This window comes from Martes martes (genome assembly GCF_963455335.1).
Source record: "Martes martes genome assembly, chromosome: 13".
In the NCBI taxonomy this organism is placed as follows: Eukaryota; Metazoa; Chordata; class Mammalia; order Carnivora; family Mustelidae; genus Martes; species Martes martes.
Genome location: NC_137901.1, coordinates 48,791,742 through 48,809,408, shown reverse-complemented (window position 1 = coordinate 48,809,408; position 17,667 = coordinate 48,791,742). Strand labels below are relative to the sequence as shown.

Genomic DNA, 17,667 nt, shown 5'->3' with positions numbered 1-17,667 from the left:
CTTGGTAGTTTCTTTACTGATGAATGCTACTTAGAAAAAAAAATCTTATGAAAGAGTCTGTGTAAATACACCCCTAGTTCTTTTTTGTTTTAGTACCAATCACGTGGCACCTGTTGAAATATGTTAACACTTAGATGACCATTTTCAACTGAAAATTGGTTTGTCCTTAAAACATTTCCCCAAATATTATAGAGATTACATTGCTTTTGAATCATAATCATTGATTTACTGATTTATTCTAAGGTGTGTAGCAGAGAGCTCTGAGGTGTGGTATGCTTAAAACCTGAAAGGAAGTTTGTATTGTTAGGATACTTCCATTGTAGTGTGTTCATTTGTGATTATCTTTGATATGACTTCTAAATCTTAATATTGTTTATATGTAACTCTCTTTTTCTGAAATTGTAACTTGAAATACATGAAGAAATCTGGGAATACTTATGAGTTGGAATTTAATGTAGTTTTATTGGTAGTAATTATAACTTGCCTGGGTAATATCTGTAGTATAGTATGAAAATAACATTAATGATAGAAATAATAAAAAAAAGATAAGTATTATAGTTATGGGGGTAATGCTTGTCTGTTAGTAGTTAAGGTTCGAGATCCTCCTGTGTTATCAGCTTTATTTGATGCTTTACAGAAAGACTCTCCCAACTCTTGAAGAAATTATTTGAAACTCAAGAATCTGGTGACCTCAATGAAGAATTAGTTAAGGCTGCTGCCAATGGAGATGTTGCTAAAGTGGAAGATTTGCTAAAAAGACCAGATGTGGATGTGAGCATTTAAAAATTATTTGAAGCATATACAAAAATAGAACAGTATAATGAACATAACAGTTCAATAATTATTGAGATTTTTCTACATGTGGTTCAACTATTCCTTCTTCTTTGTTTTTGTGAGGTATTTTTAAAGAAGATGCTGGAAATCATCAGTGTACTTTTCTAAAATATATTGACATTTTTATTTTAACACTGTGACCTTTTAAATTTATGGTTGACAAAATTTGCATTTAGGTTTTCGAGTGGTCAGTGTCCTCCATTTCTCATGGAAATGACATCTTATCATGTCTTTTAAATATACTTTTGTAAATTTTATAAGCAGTTTTCTATCCCTCTTCTCAAAACATTTGATCCAAACCTTTTCCTGTGAAAATTGACTATTTTATAGTTTATAATGCAGATGAATTAGAGGTTATGCATTTTTTTTTTAAGATTTTGTTTATTTATTTGTTTCACAGAGAGACAGCAAGAGAGGGAACACAAGCTGGGGCATAATGGGAGAGGGAGAAGCAGGCCCCTCACTGAGCAGGGTGCCCAATGCGGGGCTCAGTCCTAGGACCCTGGGATCATGACCTGAGCCAGTTAAGCAGACACTTAACTGACTGAGCTACCCAGGTGCCCCAGAGGTCATGCATTTTGTAAATCTTAATCGTTTATAGTATTTTACCATTCATGTAAGCTGTATTTTAGGTGGGCCATTTTGGTTCTAGGTGGGCATTCATTGGCTTTATTATTGCTACCATGCTGGCACCAGCATGATGTTCACTGCTAGCCTAGAGATCGTAGTTGGAGTAGCACAACATCATATTCCTATGAGCTCATGTGGCTTTTCAGTTACGAGGGAGATATAAATTGCAGCAGCACAGCACAGTGGTTTCTTGATTGTGAGATATATCACAAATACTTTATTTCAGTTATCAAAGTACCAAATGACTTTTTTATATTCAACCAAGCAGATTTAAATTATACTTATTTTTTTCCTTCATTTAATTACTAAATAAGTTTTTTTTAACAATATACATTCTAAACATTTAAAGGGAGAAAATAGTTCTACAAGGTTTGTTAGGAAAACCATTTCCTTCTCAATTCTACTTACCCATTCTTCAGAGACAACTATTTTCACCTTGTTCAGTTGATTTTCTTCATATTTCATTGTTTTTTCTTGATTTTTATGTTTTAGGAGTTATCTTTTGATACTTCACTGTGAAAATGAGGATCCAGCTTTTTTTCTCACCTCCAGCTCATTCCCTTCACACACTCTTCTCAACTTCTTAATGTGGTTAGGTTGTATGGTAACTTTGTAAGATTAAAATTAATTGTGCATGTTATTATTTAAATGACATTCATAATCTGAGCTGTGGACGATGCTAGATTGTATTTTCCTATATAACCATTTATGTTCCTTGGTGCTCATAATTGTTCTTTTATCAAAAAAAAAGAGGTGTAATTTATATATAATGAAATACATGGATCAGTTTTGACAAATGCATACATGTAATTCACACCCCTATTAGATATAGAACATTTCCTTTATTCTAGGAAGTTCGCTTACAGTTTTTCCCAATCAGTCCCTCTTAACTTCAGACATAGTTTAACGTTTTTTTCATTTGTTTGTAGTCTGTATTGTTATAATTAATTCTTCTGCAAGCTTCTAACTGTCTAATCTCCCAAGACATTCAGGCACATCAGGTATGTGTTCATTTCATCTTCTGAGAGATGATAACATAGGAGAAAATGTAGGTGACTTTGAGTATGGTGATGACTTTTTAGATATAATACCAAAGACATCATCTATGATCTTGTAGGACTCAGAGTTTTGTGTCTTACATTTAAGTCTATGATTCATTTTGAGTTAATTTTTATGAAGGGTATACAGTTTGTGTCTAGATTCATTTTTTTCCTTGGGTTACTCCTGGCATTAGCCATTAGGTCTTTTCTCTTGGGCTGGCCTGACTCCGTAGAGTGGTCTCTTAATTCTCCTGCGTAGAGGGTATAAACCTGGCTGCAAGCTCATGAATAGTGAGAAAGGGAAGAGGGCTTGGATTCTCAGCATTCATCATGTAAATGTTTACATGAAACTTCTGATTTTAGTACTTTGCCCCACTGATAACAGTGCTTGGTTTCTGTAGGCTAGGGACACGTTACTCTTTCCAGAGAATAAATTTTTAAGGTTTCTGCTAGTGGTTAAGGTGGACCACTAACTTAGCTGAGTGGAGCGAGGGAATCCAGGGATATAAATGCTTTAAAAAAAAAAACTATTAAAAAAAAATAGCAACTATTAACCAGTGCTTTTGCGTTTAGAACTATGTCATGGAGAAATTATGTATTTATACAACATCTGAAGTGAAGAAAAATGTTGAAAATTACTGCTCTATGTCATAGTTGTGTATAGCTACCCTACTAATTCATTCATGTGTTCCTCATGATAGGTGGCTCACAGTTAGTATTCAGTATATTTGTTGAATTATATTTATTTATATAGTGGACAGTATCTTTTCTAAAAGTTTTCCATTCACTTCATTGCTCTTTTTTTTTTCCATTTAAACAGAGACTCTGAACTTTAATAATTCAAATAGAAGTAAATTCACAAAATATAACTTACTTTTCTCTCTTACTTCCTTTCTTTTTCAACTTTGCAGATTGGCTCAAAGAGTGCTTTGATAGCTCTTTGAACAATGGAACTTTCCTCTTTAAAAAAAAAAAAATGTCTGCTCCCTTCTTTAAATTACAGGAAAGTTTCTGGTGATCTGTACTAGGATATATGGAACACCATCCTAAATTATTTTCAAGGAATCATATAGTGTGCTAGATTTATTTTTTTTATTTTTTTTCAGTGTGGCAGATTTAAACCTATACTATATACTGGCTCTTTTGTGATTTGTGACAATCCTTCATCCTTTTTTTTTTTCTTTTTTATTTAGGTAAATGGACAATGTGCTGGTCACACAGCTATGCAAGCTGCTAGTCAGAATGGACATGTTGACATTTTGAAGTTACTTTTGAAGCAAAATGTGGATGTAGAAGCAGAGGTAATTAAACTAAGCTTGAAAAATACTTAAGTAAAAAATTAATGTTCTAGAAATGGTACTTCTATATTATAAAATGAATTGTTTTCTTTCCTAAAATTTAATAATCACCTAAGGCTCTTCTGGTTGGAAAGAAAAATTTGACAAGAGATAATTTGAAGCATTTCTTGTTTCTCTTTGATCTCTCAATATTGTAGATATAACCCTAAGTGAAGATAGGAGTTGAGTTTTCCTTTACTATGGTAGGACCACCATGCTACAAGAAGCCCAGATGGGTTCATCCAAGAATCATACTAAAGAAGTTGAGGGAAAGAGAATATATAGATCATGTAGGTCAAGATTTTTACTGATCAGTGACACTCAGAGGGCTTTATTTTAATCTCATAAAGGAGTCAGTAAATTAGAATTTGTTTAGTCTTACTATTTCTTGATTATAATGTGGATCTTTGAAAACTTTACAGAGCATGTTTATTGCTAGATATGTGCATATATGCTTAATTTAATTGAGAGTATATTCTTTTAAAAGGGAAATGAGTATTTTTTACTGTCATTGGAATTTGAGTTGATAATCGTTATGTGTGTTGTGAAGGATGTTGTCCTTTGTGACAGTGTACTATAACTTCATTATTGAGAAAATACATTAAAATCACATTTGTTACAGTCTGGTGGAAGGTTATTTAGGAATAAGTCAAATCCTAGTAAATTTAGACTAGGCAGAAAGATAAAATTTTGTCCAAATGATACTCCCATCTAAGGAAGCTAAATGACTTGAATTTTTGAGGACTAACTTAGTGGACCAGCCTGTTTTTATTAATTAAAAAATTTTAAAGACACATATTTGAAAAGAGAAGTCATATTATTTTTGCTTTTTTCTCAGATTGAGTGTATTTTGATTTGTTGGACAGCTACTAAAGAATCAGTGGTATTGTAGTTGTAAATAAGTCATTTCTGTTGTTGGAATTTTCTTTTTTGTCTAAAAAAGCTTGAATTTTAAATTAGCAGGTAGATGTGTGTAAGTTTCGTTACTGTGATATCTCTATGAATGAGATTATATGATTTGATTTTGTTTTCACAGTAGTAATTTTTAATTCACATCTTTCATGGTTATGAATTTAGGAACCCAGTATATGTTACAGGATTTCTTTCAGTAATGAAAGACTTAGTTTAAATTTAGTATTTTGTAAATGGAAGACACTTACTTATTGTGTTACTGTTTCCATCTAGCTTGGGGAAATGGAATGAAATTCCCTGAGTTGAATACCTAATTGTTTAAAAAATGATTTTATTTGAGAGAGAGAGAGCACAAGCAGGGAGGGGCAAAGAGAGAGGGAGAAGCAGGTTCCCTGCTGAGCAGGAAGCCTGATTTGGGGCTGAGTCCCAGATCCTGAGATCATGACCTGGGCCAAAGGCAGATGCTTAACCAACTAAGCCACCAGGTACCCCGAATATCCATTTTTTATTTAATGAATCCAGAAACTAAAATAGCAAGAACTACTAAAATACCAAAGCCCGTCTGATTATAGCTAATAAGGCAAGAGGCCAAAAGTAAAATATTTTGCCTTATTTTTTATAAAGTGTGCTTTCTGATTCAGAATTTAATTAATAAAGCAGACAACGTGGGACTGTCTAACCATATGTGTTTCTAAAGACTTCTTATTCACATGAGGGGTTGTGCACAACAGCAGTGCAGCTGTGGGGGTGGGAACAAAATTGGCACTGTTTCTTAACTAAATTCAAATACAAAACATAGGTAGCTGATTCTATAAACCCGGTAAGATTGGAGTTGGAGTGTGGTGCAGTAAGCTAAGTGTTTGTAAGTAATTTCTTTGAGAAAGTTTGAAAATTAGGTCTATTACTAGGTCAGTGAGATATATCTGGACTTCAACTATACCACCTCATTTGGATTTCCATTCTCTGGATTTCTGTTTTAAAAACCCTTGTAGGCAAAGGGAGGTAGGTGAGGGATGGGATATTGGGTAATGGGCAATAAGGAAGACACTTGATATAAAGAGCACTGGGTGTTATAGGCAACTGATGACATCAGTTGCCTATAACATCAGTGCCCCTGAAACTAATAATATACTATATGCTAACTAAATTGAATTTAAATAAAAAATTTAAAAAAGTAAATAAAAAATAAAAACCATTGTAGGCATCTATAATTTATAGATATAGTGTGAGAAAGGGATACTTATACCTCAGGTTAAATTAATAACACAGGTTCCCAATTGGCAAAGAAAAAACTACATTTAAAAATTGGGTTAAAATATAAATATAATTTCTAGCCTGGGACTAAAACAAAAAAACCATCAAAGTATCATTTTTCTAGAATTTAAGAATTTATTAGAAACAGCAGTATAGTTTTTTTAGAACAGTGGTTTTCAACTGGGGGCATTTTTGTTCCATGGGGGACATTTGGAAATGTCTGGGAACAGTTTTGATTGTCACAACTGGTGGTGGGGGTGTGGTGGTGGGAGTACTGCTGGCATCTTGGTGGTAGAAAAGAGGAATGCTACTAAACATCCCATAGTGCACAGTACAGCTCCCACAACAAAGAACTACCTGGTCCCAAATGTAAATATTGCCAAAGTTGAGAAACCCTGGTTTAAAAGACAGAGAAAACAGTTAATTTTACAAATGCACTTAAATTTGTGGTTCATCATTTGCCAGCCTTTTTAAAAGGTGATTTGTCATTATTAATTTTTTTATTATTGAAAATTTCAAATATTTATAAAAGTAGAATAGTATAATGAATCCTGTGTTCCCATCACTCCACTTCAGTTATTTTTCATGGCCAGTTTTGACTTAACCTGTACCATCCTCCTTTTCTACCGAAGCAGATCCAGATACATTATTTCATCTGTAAATATTTTGGTATGTATCTCAAAAGAGAAGTTCTCTTTTTCTTAAACTTCATTATATCTTTACCAAACATAAAAACAATAATAATTAAAAGTGACTTAAAAAAATTTAGTTGTATTAAAAGTTTTGAGGTTAGCTGAAGAATAAAGATAATACATTTTGTTCTCTAGTTATCATTCTGTAACGTTTCATTTTCTTCATCTGCATTAGGAGGTGAGCTCAAGATAGTATAGATTAGGGGTTGCAAATTAGCCTGCAGGCCAAATCCAGCCCTCCATCTATATTGCTAAATCTTAATGGAATATAGCATATCCATTCATTTATTTATTGTGTATGGCCACTTTCATGTTACAACTGCAGAGCTGAATAGTTTAGACAGGAGAGTGGGTGGCTTGGAAACCTGAAATATTTACTTCCTGGTCCTTCACAGAAAAGTTTACTGGTCTCTACTATAGATGAGTCTTGCAGTTCTTCTATCAGTTGATTTCAGCTGTTATTAAACTAAATTATTTGATATATATTATACCTTTCTAATATGTGATATCAGATTACATTTTTTTCCTATTTCTTCTTCTTAGGGAAAACTCAGCTATTTTGAAAAGTTTTCTCCATCTATGACCTACTGAGTACAGTAGAATTACATTCTGTTTTCTCCTTAATGTATAGGTAAAGGCACCAAGGACTATGCGATCTTAGTTGTGTTTTTATAAGTGAGCTAATTTTGGATCCTTTAGGGACTTAGTATTTTTTTTTCCCCTACTGATGAATTATAAGAAGATAGGTGTGGTTGATTGAATGAAAGACCAGTTTAAGAAAGTATGTCATTTACATTAAGTTTTCAAATACAGCACACATATATACAGCAGTTGTCTGGAAACTTGGAGTGGTTTTATCATTTAAGGTTGATGAAAGCTGTTCTGAAGGAGAGGACTAAGTAGAGAACAAAACAGAGTTTTGTCAGAAAACCCACATTTTAATGGTATTGTTGCTGTCTAAAGTGATACGGGGCAAAACGTTTAATTGGTATAAACTTCAGTTTCCTTATATATGATAATAACTTAAAGGGTTGGGGTGTGGAGTAAGGGCAATAAAATACTATCTGTAGTATACAACGTCAACAGGGGAATCTGTGATGTTATTATTGCCTTTGTTTGATTGTTTCTTTCCAACTGGCAGAAGGCAGAGAATATGGTTTCTTTTTTTTTTAAGATTTTACTTACTTATTTGACAGACAGAGATCACACGTAGGCAGAGAGGCAAGCAGAGAGAGAGAGAGAGAGAGAGAGAGAGAGGAGGAAGCAGGCTCCCTGCTGAGCAGAGAGCCCGATTCAGGGCTTGATCCCAGGACCCTGGGATCACGACCTGAGCCGAAGGCAGTGGGTTAACCCACTGAGCCACCCAGGTGCCCCTTAGAATATGGTTTCTTAAGAAACAGATACTAATTCTGTCTGATTCTTATCTAGTAATGAAAACAAATCTGTAGAAATTTTATATAAATGTAAAACTGAGAAGGAAAGGGCAAGTGTGTTTCAAGACTGGTCAATTTAAGGAAATTCTTCTCTTAGTAACCTCCAAAATGGCTCTAGGAATTGGTGTACATAGTTCCTGAGGACCCATGTTTAATTCAGTTTCTAAATGGAGGCTTCCCCACCTCCCGATGGCCACCCTCCATGCCCAAAACTGGCACTATTAAGAATGTGGAGCGGCAACAAAAGATTAGATTTGTAAGACCCAGAAAACAGTCTTTAAGTTGCCTTTTATAGGAAGGCAGACTAAAATCTGAGATTGTCCCAGCAGAAAAGGTCAAGCTTTAAAAGGAGACACACCAGAGTTTTTGTCTTCCCTTATCTGCAAATTCTTTCAGTTGCTGAGGTTGAGTTTTACCAGATCATCACTGATTTGTCTTTTGTTTTTTTCATATTCTTCATCTGGTCCGTCATTAAATCCTATTGGCTCTTAGAATATATCCAGAATTTGAACTATTTTTACCCTTCCTACTGCTACCACTTTGGTCCTCACACTTCTTTCCCCAGATATCCTAGTGGCTTTCTCTCTCACTCCCTTCAGCTATTGATTCATGGCTGGCTTTCTCTCTTGCTCCCTTTAGCTATTTAATGAAACCCACCCTGGGAGGCCATCCTTTGGCTGTCCTACCTAATCCTTCTTACCTGTGATATTTTTTCTTTGGCCTTTTTACTACCTAACATTTACATTTTATTTACTTATTTTGTTTATAATGTTCTGTCTCCCCTACTAGAATGTAAACTCTTCAGAGGGTAGGAACTTTATTTTGCCCATTGCTGTATCCTTAGTGTCCAGAACAATACTGAGCTTGTAGTAGACACCCAATAAATATTCAGTGAATGAAGCAGAATATACTACTTTCAAACAATTGTATCGAAGTTTTAGTATGATCAGAATACCAGCATCTTGATGAACTAAATGAGTTTTAGGAAAAAGATGATGAAGTGAAGTACAGTATTACTGACTATATTTAGGGATAATAAAATAGTTGAACTAATTTATTGAAAGTGTCAGCATGTTCAGGAAATGTTTAATTCCACTGATGTTAAGAATCACAGTGCTTACTGAGAAGGTTCTGGGAATATAGTGGTGTATGATGTAGTAGAAATTCATCTCCCCACCTAGATAACAACTGCACTGGCAGAATTCTTTCTGATGTAACTATTTTAGAACTCTGAATTCTACTGAAGTCTTGTTATGTCCAGAGGAAGGGCTTACAAGTTAATTGTGGTTGATTTTTGTCAATTTTAACTCTTAGTTCAGCAGGTACTACCTGTACCTCACCTTCCCCGCCAGGGGCAGGCAGCCATGTTTATGTTCTTGGATTACCCTGCACGGGCCAGGATGGGCAACAAGGAACCCTTGCTACAAATACCAGGATCTGTGCACTGATTGCTGCCTCTAACCATGGATGTGCAGACACAGAGCTGGGCAGCCATTGTTGCATTCTCCCATTGTTGTATGCCATATCACCATGGCTGAAGTGACTTCCAGAAGTTCTGAGGAATGGTATCCTTCCTGCTCTCCCCACACCATTTTATCTTCTTTTTCTCCTTTTGGGACCTTGGCATTAAAGATTAGGACATTCAAGGGCAATTATATATATGAGAAATTAGGAAGTCACTGCGCATGTCCAAGGAAAGGTGCAGGCTCAGAAAAGACCGTAAGTTTACACTTCAGGCTCTAAGCACAAAGACAGTCTAAAATAATCAAAAACAAAACAAAAACAGAAAACAGCAAACCCTGCAAAAGAGGGAGAATCTGATTGCGAGAGTTACTGGTTATTAGAATAAAATGTCCAGCTTTCAACAAAAAAATCACAAGGCATACAAGTAAGCAGGAAAGTATGGTCCATTTAAAGGAAGCAAAATAAGCCAGCAGAAACTGCTGTTGAAAAAATCCAGATGTAGACTTAATAGACAAATACTCTAAAACAATTATCTTAAAATGCTGTAAGAGCTAATTGAAGATGAGAAGAAAGCTAAGAAATGATGTGTGGACAAAATGGAAGTATCAGTGAAGACATAGATAACCTAAAAAGAGACCAAGAAAAGATTCCAAAGTTGAAAAGTATAAGAACCTGAAATGAAAAATTCATGGAGGAATTCAAAGGCAGATTTAACTAGACAGAAGAGAGAACCAGTGAACTGGAAGTTAAGGCAATCAAAATTACAGAGTTTGAGGAATAGAAGGAAAAAAGATTGGAGAAAAAATGAACAGAGCCTTAGGGACGTGTAGAACACTATCGGGTGGACCATTGTATGCATTGTGGGAGTTTGAAAAAGAGAAGGGATTGGGTGAGGGTTGGGAGGAAGGGAGGGGAAAGGGCAGCGAGATTATTCAAAGAAACTATGACCACAAATTTCCCAAATTTGATGGAAGACATGACTATAAACATCCAAGAAGCACAGTGAATTCCAAGTAGGATGAACTGAGAGAGACCCATACTGAGACACACTATAATCAAACTTTAAAGAGCCAAGGCCAGAGAATCTTGAAAGAAACAAGAAGGATGACTTGTCACTTAAAAAGGGATCCTTGTAAGATTTTCAGCAGATTTCTCATCAGAAACTTCAGAAGCCAGAAGATAGTGGTGGACTGATGTTTTTAAGGTGCTAAAATTCTTGCTAACCAAGAATCCTGTATCTAGCAAAACTCTCCCTCAAAAGTGACAGAGAGACATTCCCCAAAACTCAGGGAATTTGTTACTGGTACACCTGTCTTGCAAGAAATCCCAAAGGGAGTTCTGCAGGTTGAAATGAAAGAATATTAGATAGTAACCTGAAGCCATATGACAAAGTAATATCTCAATAAAAGTATAATATGTAAGCAATTACAGAAGATAACATTATTTTAATAATGTTTATAATTCTTTTTGTTTCCCAGATGATTTAAGAAACTAATACATTAAAAAAATTATTAGTCTAAAATCTAGCATTATTGTAACTTTGGTTTGTAAATCCACATTTTGTTTTCTATGTAGTTTAATAAACTTAGGGATTTTTAAAAATTATTAGTTTATGTTTTTGATTACACAATGTACAAAGTTGTAATTTTGTGATAACAATAACAAAGGGTTGCGGATAGAGCGGTAAATCAGTTGTTGTTATTTGTTTTTGTTTTTTAAGATTTTATTTATTTGAGATAGAAAACACGAGCAGGGGGAGAGGGGCAGAAGGAGAGGAAGGGTGAGAAGCAGACTCCCCACTAAGCAGGGAGCCCAACATAGGGCTAGATCCCAGAACACTGGGATCATGACCTGAGCCGAAGGCAGACACTTAACTGACTGAGCCACCCAGGCGCCCCTGTAAATGAGTTTTCAATTAGCAGTAATTGTGCCTCAGATAAACCTCGTTGTTTATGATACTGCCACTGCACAAAGCTTGTAAATGACTTTTTATATGTTATTGAAGTTAAGTAAAATGTTTTTTACTTCAAAATATCAACTAAATATAAAAGGCATAATAGTGTAGGAAATGAGGCAGCAAAAGCTATGTGGCATCTAGAAAACTTATAGCAAAATGACAGAAGTTATTCCTTATCAATAATTACTTTAAATATAGTGGATTAAACTATAAAAGAGACTGGCTGAGTGGATTAAAAATGATCTGATATGTTCTGTGTATAGGAGACTCACTTTAGATGCATAGATAGAAACAGGTTTAAAGTGAAAGAATAAGAAGAGAAACTAATGCATATAGTAACCAAAAAAGGGCAGGGATAACTATATTAATTTTAGACAAAATAGACTCTAAATCATGAAGGGCATTGTATATTAATAAAAAGTACAGTACAACAAGAAGATATAAATTTATAAATATTTATATGCTTAATAACAGACCATACAAATATATGAACAAAATTAACAAAAGTGAAAGGAAAAAGACATTTTTACACTACTGGTTTGAGACTTCAGTATCCTATTCTCAATAATGTATAGAACAACCATGCAGAAGATAAGAAATATGAGGAATGAACAACACAGTAAAGCCAGCTGGAGTAATAGACATGTACAGAACCCTCTACCTAACAATAGCATGTACATTCTTCTCAAGTGCACCTGATGTGTTCTTTGTGGTAGACTATATGTTAAGTCACAAATTAAGTCTCAGTATATTTAAAAAGGTAGATGTCTTACAAAATATTTTCTTTGACCACATTTTGATGAAGTTAGAAATCAATAATGGAAGAAAAACTGGAAAATTCACACATTTGTGGAAATTAAATAACATACTTTTAAGCAATGAATGGATTAAAGAAATTGCAAGGGAAATAAGACAATACTGAGAGGTGAATGAAAACAAAAGCCGAACATACTAACCCCTGTGAGATGTAGTGAAAGCAGTGCTAAGGGGGAAATTCATAGCTATAAATGCTTATATTTAAAAAAGTGATTCCAAATCAACAACCTTACTTTACAGCTTAAGGAACTAGAAGAAAAAATTAAATTCAGAGATAGCAGAAGGAATGAAATAATAAATATTTGAGCAGAGATAAAACAATAGAAAAGCAATAGAGAAAATCAGTGAAACCACAAGTTGGTTTTTTGATCAACAGAACTGATAAATGTTTATTTAACTAGATTGATTAAGAAAAAACACTCAAGGGACACCTGGGTGGCTCAGTTGGTTAAGTGGCTGCCTTCGGCTCAGGTCATGATCCCAGCGTCCTGGGATCGGAGTCCCACATCGGGCTCCTTGCTCGGCAGGGAGCCTGCTTCTCCCTCTGCCTGCCACTCTGCCTGTGCTTGCTCTCTCTCTGACAAATAAATAAATAAAATCTTTAAAAAGAAAAACACTCAAATTACTAAAATCAGATATGAAAATGGGGACATTACTACCAATTCTACAGAAATGGAAAGTTTTTAAGAGAGTACTGTAAATGGTTATATGCCAACAAATGGGATAACCTAGATGAACTGGACAAATACCTAGAAACACATTTAAGGCCTTTATTTCCTTGTTGATCTTTTGCTTGGATGATCTGTCCATTTCAGTGAAGGGAGTGTTCAAGTCCCCTACTATTATTGAATTATTGTCGATGTGTTTCTTTGATTTTGTTATTAATTGATTTACATAGTTGGCTGCTCCCATGTTAGGGGCATAGATATTTAAAATTGTTAGATCTTCTTGTTGGACAGACCCCTTGAGTATGATATAGTGTCCTTCTTCATCTCTTAGTAGTCTTTGGCTTAAAATCTAATTGATCTGATATAAGGATTGCCACCCCAGCTTTCTTTTGATGTCCATTAGCATGGTAAATTGTTTTCCACCCCCTCACTTTAAATCACATTGATGGGTTTTGTTTTTTTATCCATTCTGATACCCAGTGTCTTTTGATTGGGGCATTTAGCCCATTTACATTCAGGGTAACTATTGAGAGAGAGGAATTTAGTGCCATTGTATTGCCTGTAAGGTGACTGTTACTGTATGTTGTCTCTGTTCCTTTTTGATCTACTACATTTAGGGTCTCTCTTTGCTTACAGAACCCCTTTCAATGTTTCCTGTAGAGCTGGTTTGGTGTTTGCAGATTATTTCAGTTTTTGTTTGTCCTGGAAGCTTTTTATCTCTCCTTTTACTTTCAATGATAGCCTAGCTGGATATGGTATTCTTGGCTGCATGTTTTTCTCATTTAGTGCTCTGAATATATCATGCCAGTTCTTTCTGGCCTGCCAGGTCTGTGTGGATAAGTCTGCTGCCTATCTAATATTTTTACCATTGTATGTTACAGACTTCTTGTCCCGAGCTGCTTTCAGGATTTTCTCTTTATCGCTAAGACTTGGAAATTTTACTATTAGATGACGGGGTGTGGACCTATTCTTATTGATTTTGAGGGGGGTTCTCTGCGCCTCCTGTATTTTGATGCTTGTTCCCTTTGCCTTATTATGGAAATTCTCTCCAATAATTTTCTCCAATATACCTTGTGCTCCCCTCTCTCTTCTTCCTCTGGAATCCCAATTATTCTAATGTTGTTTTGTATTATGGTATCACTTATCTCTCAAATTCTCCCCTCGTGGCCCAGTAGTTGTTTGTCTCTCTTTTGCTCAGCTTCTTTATTCTCTGTCATTTGGTCTTCTGTATCACTAATTCTTTCTTCTGCCTCATTTATCCAGCAGTAAGAGCCTCCATTTTTGATTGCACCTCATTAATAGCTTTTTTTATTTCAACTTGGTTAGATTTTAGTTCTTTTATTTCTCCAGAAAGGGCTTTTATTTCTCCGGACAGGGTTTCTCTAATATCTTCCATGCCTTTTTCTTTCGAGCCCAGCTAGAACCTTGAGAATCGTCATTCTGAACTCTAGATCTGACATATTACCAATGTCGGTATTGATTAGGTCCCTAATATTCGGTACTGCCTCTTGTTCTTTTTTTTGTGGTGAGTTTTTCCGCCTTGTCATTTTGTCCAGGTAAGAATATATGAAGGAGCAAATAAAATACTAAAAGGGTGACAAAGACCCCAGGAAAATGTGCTTTAACCAAATCAGAAGAGACCCCAAATCATGGGGGGAAGAACGGGGGTAAAAAGAAGTTCAGAAAAAAAAAAACAAAAAACAAATAAAGAAAAAATATAAAAAAGAAAAAAATATATATATATTAGACTGGTGACTAGAACAGGGTCACCCACTTAATTTTGGGAGTATTTTGGTCTCTTAGAAGAAACTACCTCCCAAAATTTTAAAGGATGAAAAACATATATAAGGGTAGACACAACGAATGGATGGAATATGACTATAAAGATGAAAAAAAAATTTTTTTTAAATTTCTAAAAAAGGAGTTGATAAGGTAAGTTGGTTGGGAGAATAAAGAAAAAGGAAGTGGAGAGAATTTGCTTGGGCTGGAAACTAGAACAAGCCCAGTGCTAGATTTAGGGTGTATTTTGATCTATTAGAAGAAGTTATACCCCAAATTTTTGAGAAGAAAAAACCCTATGTGTATACAAAAAATAAAGTTAGATACAATGAAGGATAAAATATGACTATAATAATGAAGGTTCAAAAAAGATTTTATTATTTTTTTTATGAAAGGTATTGTTAAGATAAACTAGTTAAAAAACGTTATAAGAGGAAAGGGTAAAAGTTAAAAAAAATTAGCAGAAGAGAAAAAAAATAAAGTTAAAAGAAGTTAATTAACTTTGCAAGACTAAAGAATCACGGGGAGAAAGCTATGAATTCCATGCTTTGCTTTCTCCTCCTCTGGAATTCCGCTGCTCTCCTTGATAAGTGAACTTGGTTTTGGCTGGATTTCTTGTTGATCTTCGCTTTCTGTAGAGTTCCGGAAAACAGTACTGAAAATGGTGGCCTCCCGATCTCCGACCTGAGGAGACGAGAGCTCGGGGCCCCACTCCTCAGTGCGCCCTCAGAGAAAACCACTCAATCACTCTCATCTCCCTGGCCTCAGCCGCTCTTGGAGAAAAGTGTTCAATCACTCCCGTCTCCCTGGCCTCGGGCTGTGTTCCGAGCTCACCCAGCCTATGACCAAGCGTCTCTCTCTCTGGCACACAGCTCCGCCTGGAGTCTCTGAACCCCGCAGATCCCTGAGCTCTTGGCGGGGGGGGGGTTCCCCGAATCTCGTGGGGACCCCACTCACAGAGCAGTGGCCTGTGCCACGGATTACGGTTCAAGGTAACCCTGAGTGGAGAGCTCACTCCTCAGCTCCGTCTCTGTAGCTGGCTTCCCTGCTCTAATACATGTGAGCTCTGAGACACTCAGACACCCCCGATCCTTCTGTGACCCCGCGGGACCTGAGGCCACACTGTCTCCGCGTGGGCTTCACCCTGGTTTAGCCTCTGGAACGATGTCCCTCAGTGGAGCAGATTTTTTTTTTCCCCCTAAAGATTTTATTTATTTATTTGACAGAGATCACAAGTAGGCAGAGAGGCAGCCAGAGAGAGAAGGAAGCAGGCTCCCTGCTGAGCAGAGAGCCCGATGCGGGGCTCGATCCCAGGACCATGACCTGAGCCAAAGGCAGAGGCCTTAACCCACTGAGCCACCCAGGCGCCCCAGTGGAGTAGACTTTTTTTTTTTTTGAGCAGACTTTTTTTTAAAAGTCCTGATTTTGTGTTCTGTTGCTCCTGCGGAGCCGGCCCCTCCCACCGCGGTCTATCTTCCCGTTGCTTTGGATTCACTTCTCCGCTGGTCCTACCTTTCAGAAAGTGGTCGATTTTCTGTTTCTAGAATTGTTGCTCTTCTCTTCCATCTCCTGTTGGATTTGTAGGTGTTTGGAATGGTTTGATAAGCTATCTAGCTGATCTCCTGCTACTTGATGTAGTCTCAGCGTGCTACTTCTCTGCCATCTTGACTCCTTCAAATACCTAGAAACATGAAACCTACTTAGAATGAATCAATAAAATATAGGAATAGAAGGAAACTACCTTGATATAATAAAAGCCATATATGAAAAATTAAAAACTTAGCCTCTAGGATCAGGAAAAAGATAAGGATGTGCATTTTTCCATTCATATTCAACATGGTACTGGAAGTCCTAGCCAGAGTATTTAGGAAAGATAAATAAGAGGCATTCACACTGGAAAGGAAGAAGTAAAATTGTCTCTGCAGATTATATGATCCATGTAGAAAACCATAAAGTTCCATACAAAAAGCTTTTAGAACTAATTAAGATATTCAGCAAAGTACCAATACCAAAGCTAGTTTCATTTCTGTACATTAACCATCAACAATCAATAGAGGATATTAAGAAAACAACTCCATTTATAATAGCATCAAAAGTAATAAAAAAGTACTTAGGAATTAATTTAACCAAATAGGTGAAAGACTTGTACTCCTGAAAGAAAGAAGATATAAGTAAGTGGAAACATATTTCATGTTCATGGATTGGAAGAATTTGTATTATTATGATGTCAAAAACTGCCCAAACTGATCCACAGATTTAGTGTAAACCTTGTCATAATCTCAGTGATGTTTTTTGCAGAAATAGAAAAATTCATTCTGTAATTCAGTATGTCATCTCAAGGTACTCCCAAATAGCCAAAACCATGTTGAAAAAGAATAACAGAATTTTGGAAGACTCATTCTTCCTGATTTCCAGACTTACTATAAAGCTACAGTAATCAAAACAGTGTGGTACTGGCATAGATACAGATACATAAGCCAGTGGAATGGAATAGAGTCCAGTAACAAATCCTTGCATACATGGTCAAATAATTTGTGACAAGGGTGCCAAGATCATTCAGTGGGGGAAAGGACAGCCTTTTAAATAAATGGTGCTGAAAAAACAGGGTATCTGTGTACAAAAGAATGAAGTTGGACCCTTACTTAACATTGTCTATGGAAATTAACTCAGTAGGTCAAAGACCTAAATGTAAAATCTAAAAGTATAAAACTCTTGAAAGAAAACAAAGGGCAAAGCTCCCAACATTGGATTTGGCAATAATTTGTTGGGTATGACACTGAAGGCACAGGCAACAAAAGAAGAAATAGACAAATTGGACTTCGTGAAAATTAAAAACTTCTGTGCACCAAAG

General features: G+C 35.8%; 1 protein-coding gene across 1 annotated transcript in view; it reads left to right on the top strand.

Moving 5' to 3' along the window:
• Nucleotides 1-17,667, top strand: part of MIB1 (MIB E3 ubiquitin protein ligase 1) — a gene marked incomplete at its 5' end in the record, with an annotated part of 124,463 nt that overhangs the window by 51,856 nt on the left and 54,940 nt on the right. The window contains 2 exons of the mRNA XM_080822247.1: nucleotides 638-771; nucleotides 3,698-3,805. Of these exons, the coding sequence (XP_080678373.1) occupies nucleotides 638-771; nucleotides 3,698-3,805 (242 nt within the window). The remainder of the gene's footprint in view (nucleotides 1-637; nucleotides 772-3,697; nucleotides 3,806-17,667) is intronic.